Below are 6,701 nucleotides of genomic sequence, written 5' to 3'. Positions count from 1 at the left end.
TACACACTGCACTCCAGCCTGGGTGACAGAGTGAGATTAATAAATAAATGATTGTTAGAGCAAAAAGCTTTAATGGCTGGAAAGTAAAGATGTTTTTTCCCAAATGTTTTATTTTTTTGGAACCATCATTCTAGCCTCACTCAAATGAAAGCACGTACTCTCAAGGGCATCTCTGAGGGGCAAGAGGGTAAAAACAGAATGCTGTGAAACGTTTGTTTGGTGGCTGCTCTGGATCTGTGGTTTTTACCATTTGATCTTAAAATTAATAGAAATCTGGCTATTTGATTCTGTTTATATTGAAATGGACAGGAGGAAGGCTTCCAGTCAGGAGTGGAGGGAATGGGGCCAGATGACACCACTAGTGGATACGCCAAGTACCCCAAGGAGGACAGATCTCTCCTGGTGGTGAAATGTCAGAACATTCTGTCTGTCAGACTGTCTCAGAGTCACCAGCAAAACTTGGTCTCACCTTGGCGTGGGTGCTTGTTTATCAGTTTATGTATCTTTACAGGAAATCAAGTCCTGCCTATCGAGGAAGAGTATACTGAAAGCAGTATTCAAAAGAGAAAAAGAAAAAAGAAGAAGAAGACCCACCCCCAGCCTGAAAATTCAGGCCCAGGGGTTGGAGCCCCATCCCCAGAACAGAATAAGGGCAAGGAGCCAGAGGCCATGCAGAGGAAAGCCCAGAAGGCGAATGTGGCCGAGGTGGGCTCAGAGGCTACATCCAGCACTGGGGAGGAGAGTGGTTCTGAGCACCCCCCTGTGGTCCCCATACACAATAAAAGGAAACGACCGCGGAAGAAGAGCCTGAGGACCCGCGGGGAGATCCCGGAATTAGCAGCGTTGCCTCCAGAGGACATGTCTCAGAGTAGCCCAAGCAATGGGCAGCCTCAGGGACCTGTTATCAGAGGTTCCCTGACAGGTGGAGCCCAGGTCCTGAAAAAGAAGCGGAAGCTCAGAGTTGCTTCAATCAGTGGCAACGGCCTGTCCACGCTGGCCTGGCCTCTGGTGCAAAAGGAAGCCTCTCTAGCAAGACCCATGGAGGGAGGGAGCAGCCAGGTCACCCTGTTCCAGTGCAGAAGGCTACAGAAAAAAAAGGCAGAGCCCAGCAGCCTTGATCTCTGTGACCTGTCCAATCAGAAAACGGCAATCTTGAAAAAGAGGAAGAAAATGAGAGAGATGTCAACTTTGGTAGAACACAACGGAGTGCTGGAATCTGAAGTCAGGCAAACCCAGGCTCTGGTAAGGCAGGAAGGCCCAGAGGTAAACATGTTGAGGCCTTTGGACAGAAATGCCCAGGACCTCCACTGCCTCCTGCAGGGGTAGAAGTGGGGATGATGTGACCTCTGGACTGCGTAGTAGTTAGGAAGGGTCATGTTTATGGCCACCTTCACTAGCAAGTAAATAACAGATGGCTGATTTGGTGATCAGATTCAATTTCCCCTCTTCTGTCACCATCACTGCCCTAGGCCTGGCGCTCAGAGGTTAGGGGAGGGTTAACTTCAAGCTGGGAAAACCATCCCCGTGGCAGGTACTGCTGCCCCAGGTGTCAACTGGCAGGCCTGTGTCTCTCTAAGTGCCGGTCTCATTTTCATCAACTCAGCCCCTTTTGCAAAAGAGGAAGCCAGAATTCTTTTGTCTTCCTTATCTTCTTCTGAAAAGGCTTTCTTCTGCTTGGATCCCCTAGACCAGATGGACACAAGGAGCCAGGCTCTCGATTGGTCCTCAAGCATCTCTGGGCAGTGTGCTTCCTGCCAGGGCCAGCAGTTTTGTGGGAGCAGAGCCATGCCCTTTCTTGTGTGCGCTGGCTGTAGCTACTTCCTTTCTACAGGGCAGAGTTGAGTAGTGGTGACAAAGACCTTATGGCCAGCAAAAGCCAAAACACTTACTCTGGCCCTTTATAGGAAGTTTGCTGACCCTCAGTCAGCATCTGTGACATACCACTTTGCAGTGGTTTTGACATGGAGGCCTTTGATTAAAGGGACTTGTGTGGGTTTGGTTAAGTGCTGGCTTGAGGCCCACAGTATTTCCAAGTGGTTAGTGAGTGAGTTCGTGGCCTTAGCTAGGGGAAACAGGCTGCTACACTGGAGGTCCATTTCCAGTCTTGACCTTTCCCTCCAGCGGTGCTACTCCCTGTCTATAGCCTGCACCTCCCACTGTTCACACTGTGCTTCCCTCACAAAGAGTCAGATATGTTGCCTTTCTTCCTGTTTCCTCAGGCCCCAGTGTCAGGCTAGACTTTTCCTCCCAACAGGGATGATGTGGCTGATATCTGTCCTGCCAGGGGTGAGGGGCTGGCCACAGGAGAAGACTTCTGGGCCTACCCTTCCCTGGTGGCAGCAAACCAGACCAACACCACCCACACGACAGCAGCCCAGTGGGTTTCCCTGATGCCTGAGACCCATAAACTAGAGCCAGGTCTTTAGGGAGTTGTCAGTTGCCCCACACCCGATGAGTGTCCTGGATGCATCTGTGGGCCTACAGAGCCCATCTGTGTGTCACCTGCACTCCACACCAGGCCATCAGCCAACAGCGACACTTTAACCACAAATGAGAAAATGGATTCGTATTTAACAGCTGGGCTTTGAAAAGCAAAAATACTCACCACGGGACCTAAGTCTGAAGATAAAGATCATAAAAATGGATTCTTATCCCTGAGAAGATATGTCTGTCACCCTGTTGCTAAGTGCCATGATAGGGAAGGGGGGTTTTGTGTGTGAATCCTGTGCATTGCTTAGTAGAGGGCTCTTTGCAGACCTAGAACGGGAAACAGCAGGCCATGGGCTGCCTGCTGGGGGCTTCCTGTGTGCAGGAGTGTGACACACAGCCACCGTTGTGTGACCCTCCCTCCCCCACTTCTCATCCCTTGCTCACATAGGGAAGCAGCGGGACTTTTGGCCCTTTGAAGAAGCAACAGCTGAGGACAGAGAATGACTTCGTGAAGTTTGACACCCTCTTCTCGCCAAAGCCCCTGTTCTTCAGGAAAGCGAAGAGTAACCCTTCCACCTACTCTCCAGGTCCTGCCGTCCAGGTACGCACCATTGTCACGTGTCTCAGAGCTATGCAGCTCATTCCCACCACAACAGGCTTGAGCTGATATGGATCTGGGTGCCAGACCTGGGGCCCCACAGTGGCCCTCCTGAACCCAGGTGCACCTAGCAGGCAGGGTCTCAACCTGTTCACAGCAGGCAGGTTGCTGTCAGAGGAGCCCAGGCCGCCTCCAGATACATTTCCAGCCCTGGTAGCAGTGGTGGTTGCTGGGTGATCTAAGACAGCCCAGAGGGATCAGAGTGAGGGACCCACCCAAAGGAACTGGTCAGGGAGACTTTGAGGTACAATTGATGCCACGCCTTCTGCCTTGCAGGGTCACAGCTCGGTCTGTAGAAGCCGGGCTCCCTTCATGATATGTTCATGTTGTTAAAGGTAGAGGCGACCCATATGGAAACATGGATTCTAAGAAGGGATTTGAAGAAGTGCTTCGTAATGCAAGGTGGATCAACTCCTAGGAACCTTTCAAATAGGGAAGAATGTGGTTAATTTGGTGACCTGTTGGGATATCCAGATAATTTAGAGCCCTTTATGCATTAAAAAGTTGGAAAATCAGCTGGGCTCGGTGGCTCAGCCTGTAATCCCGTGGCCTTTGGGAGGCTGAGGTGAGTGGATTGCCTGAGCCCGTGGGTTCAAGACCCGCCTGGGCAGGCGAGACTTCATCTCTACAATAAATCAAAAAATTAGCCGGGCGTGGTAGCACGTGCCTGTAATTCCGGCTACTAGGAAGGCTGAGGTGGAAGGATCGCCGGAGCCCAGCAGGTCGAGATTGCGGTGGCTGGGAGCGGCCACTGCACTCCAGTCTGGGCGACAGAGTGACTCCAACTCAAAAAAAAAAAAAAAAGTTGGAAAATCTCTATTCATTGCTCATTAAAGTTACATTTCACTATATGTATAATCTAATCAACTTCATGTGATCTTCAAGTTAAAGCTTCAAAACTCTGGGACAAAAGGAATGGGAGTTATTAATGTGTGTCTTTATAGTTCTTTTTCTTTTTTTTTTGAGGCAAGTCTTACTTTGTCACCCAAACTGGAGTACAGTGGGCAATCATGGCTCACTGCAGCCTTGAACTCCTGAGCTCAGGTGATCCTCCTGTGTCAGCCTCCCAAGCAACTGGGATTACAGGCACATGCCACCATGCCTAGCTTATTTTTCTGTAGAGACAAGGTCTTACTGTGTTGCCTAGGCTGATCTCCAACCCCTGGACTCAAGCAATCCTTCTGCCTCAGCCTCCCAAAATGCTGGGATTACAGGCATGAATCAGCATGCCCGCCTAGTTTTTCTATTGTTAATTTCTTTTCCTCTTATTTAGGAGGCTTCAAACATCCTCATTTTGTTTTGCTTTTATCACCAGAACACAGAGCCCTGTGACCAGCGATGAGGCAGGTAACTGCAGAGTGTTCTGAGGGTACCTGCACAAACGCCTCAGAGCTGAAGGAAGCGCGGTAACACAGGCCTGACAAAGACCCAGCAGTGGGACTTTTTTATTTTTGTAGAAGGGTTCTCACTGTGTTGTTCAGGGTGGTCTTGAATTCCTGGCCTCAAGCAGTCCTTCTGTATCGGCCTCCCAAAGTTCTGGGATTACAAGCATGAGCCACCACATCCAGCCATGGAGCATTTAAGTTTTGGGACCACCATCCCTTTGTCCTCTGCACATGTGTGCTGGTCAGCAAGCAACTATGTGTGGTGTTCCCTCCTGGTCAAGTACTCAAAAAAAACTCTGACAGAGAGATTAAGCACCTCAACTAAAAATGTGTTAATCCTTTTACTACTTTTGTTTTTCTTCTGCAGCTAAGTAAGACACCGTCCAGCTCCAAGAAAGTCACCTTTGGGTTGAACAGAAACATGACTGCAGGTGGGTAAGCAATTTTTTTTAACAGACTTTGGTCTGGAGCACAAACTAGGCTCCCTGTGACAGCTTGCAGTCCCATTGAGGCAGGGGGTCTTCCACTTGGCAGTGAGGAGGTCCTGGACCAGGAGGCTAAGGGCCTGCCTCTCTGCCAGTTTGAGTCAGAAGGAAGTGCCCACTGTGTGTCCCTCATCCTCACAGAGCTGTGAGTGGAGCCATAGCAGGTGAGGAACAGGTTGCCTAGGACCTTAAGAGAATGACTAGAAGGCTGTTTCCCAAGCACCTTCCAAATTCAGAGCTTCCTACTTCTCAGGAAGACAGAGGAGGGGCATCTTATCTTACTAGTTCTCATACTGGTGTATCCATTTATCTTGCTTTAAAGTATTGTGATGAGCTTAAAACCTGACTCTTGTTAGGGACCACAAGAAATCGAGTGTATGTTTAGGGAAGAGAGACTCTGGGAGACCTGAGGAGCAAGTGCAATCTCATCTTTAGAAATGGAGAGATGGCAGGACCCCACACTCCCCAAGGGAAAGACGTGGGTTCCCAGTTGTCCAAAACACCCTGCACCCTGAGTCCATCCTCCCCTCAGTGTGCCCATACCCCAGGGCATCTCCCTGGAAGGGTAAGTTAATGCCATAAAGTGACCTCGCTACCTTCTTGTCCTCAGAAAGCTCTCGGGGCTTGCCCCTGAGGGCTCTTCTGAGGACATTTCCCTGCCCTGAGCAAGTGGGCGGGGATGGCAGTGAGGTAAGATACTGTCTAGCTGGTCAAAGGGACAGAGACCATCCCCAGTTAATATGGGGCCTTGCTTTCATTTGGGACAGAATTCAAGAAGACAGACAAGAGTATCTTGGTCAGTCCCACGGGCCCCTCCCGAGTGGCATTCAACCCAGAGCAGAGGCCCCTCCACGGAGTGCTGAAGACCCCCACCAGCTCACCTGCCAGCACACCCCTGGCCATCAAGAAGCCGCTGACCATCACTCCCAAGAGAAGGCCGACGGCCATGGATTTCTTCTGAGGATTATAGCCGAGTCCATTTTTAAAGACTGCTTTTGTACAAAATATTCTATAAATTATAACTTTGAGAATGTAGGGCCTTTTTTATTATTTTATAAATTCCAAAGTCATGTATCGAGATTCTGAATGTGAGCTGTAACACTGCTGCTTCCTCACTGCTTCTGTTGGAGCCTACAGGCATCCTGCTGAAATTTTTGCTTCCAAAGTTGTTTGTGTTTGAGTGTCTGGGATTCATATTTTGGGGTAGTTTTGGTGATTCCATGAGTGTAGGAGCAGGCCTTGTGTGAAGCTGAGGAGAGCACGTTGCTTTATAACTTTGACTAGATTGATGCTGTTAGCACGATGAAGGTATGAATTCTGCTTCCTAATCTGCCATCAGTTAATGCAGAACTTTGGTACTCTCACTGTGTTTGCCATGCTGGGCTGGTTTTCTGGTTCTTTCTAGTCTAATCTGTTTTCTTTTATGAGCATGTAGGGCTGCGTTCCCGTGTTCTGTGAGTGTTTGGCAGTTTACCAATAGGGATGATTCTTTAACAGAATCAGCAATACCCTAGCTTTTCTACATGTAATCAGCTAGGGGAGTGGAGGGGTGGGGTGTGGGGAGAGAGGAGACTGCTCTAAGGCTTTTCTTCTCCTCCACCCTTCCCTGATTCCTTCCCTGTTTTCCTACCTCTACAGCAAGCCCAAAGTGTCTTCTCGGGGGCCAGCAACCCCCTTTGCTCTCACTAGGACTTGGCCTCACACCAAGGGCCTCTACTGAGGTCTGCAGTGTCTTTGCCACAA

The 6,701-nt window shown here is 49.6% G+C and overlaps 1 protein-coding gene across 1 annotated transcript; it reads left to right on the top strand.

Moving 5' to 3' along the window:
• The first annotated feature begins 339 nt into the window (after window positions 1-339).
• Window positions 340-6,049, top strand: LOC103270767 (ribosomal RNA processing protein 1 homolog B-like). Its single transcript, XM_008068293.2, has 4 exons — window positions 340-1,242; window positions 2,879-3,031; window positions 4,841-4,904; window positions 5,726-6,049. The coding sequence occupies exons 1-4, from the start codon at window positions 340-342 to the stop codon at window positions 5,917-5,919; spliced, it is 1,314 nt and encodes a 437-aa protein (XP_008066484.2). The 3' UTR covers window positions 5,920-6,049.
• The last annotated feature ends 652 nt before the right edge of the window (window positions 6,050-6,701 follow it).

Source organism: Carlito syrichta, unplaced genomic scaffold (genome assembly GCF_000164805.1).
Source record: "Carlito syrichta isolate Samal-C Ts95f unplaced genomic scaffold, Tarsius_syrichta-2.0.1 Scaffold309931, whole genome shotgun sequence".
Lineage (NCBI taxonomy): Eukaryota > Metazoa > Chordata > Mammalia > Primates > Tarsiidae > Carlito > Carlito syrichta.
Note: the sequence above shows the minus strand (reverse complement) of the source record. Positions and strands in the feature narration are given on the sequence as shown.

Bases quoted from the DNA above. Each gene is read 5' to 3' on its own strand.
- LOC103270767 (XM_008068293.2), top strand. From the start codon at position 340: ATGGGGCCAGATGACACCACTAGTGGATACGCCAAGTACCCCAAGGAG. The intron at 3,032-4,840 runs GTACGCACCATT...TTTCTTCTGCAG, and splicing joins CTCCAGGTCCTGCCGTCCAG to CTAAGTAAGACACCGTCCAG. The intron at 4,905-5,725 runs GTGGGTAAGCAA...CATTTGGGACAG, and splicing joins GAACAGAAACATGACTGCAG to AATTCAAGAAGACAGACAAG.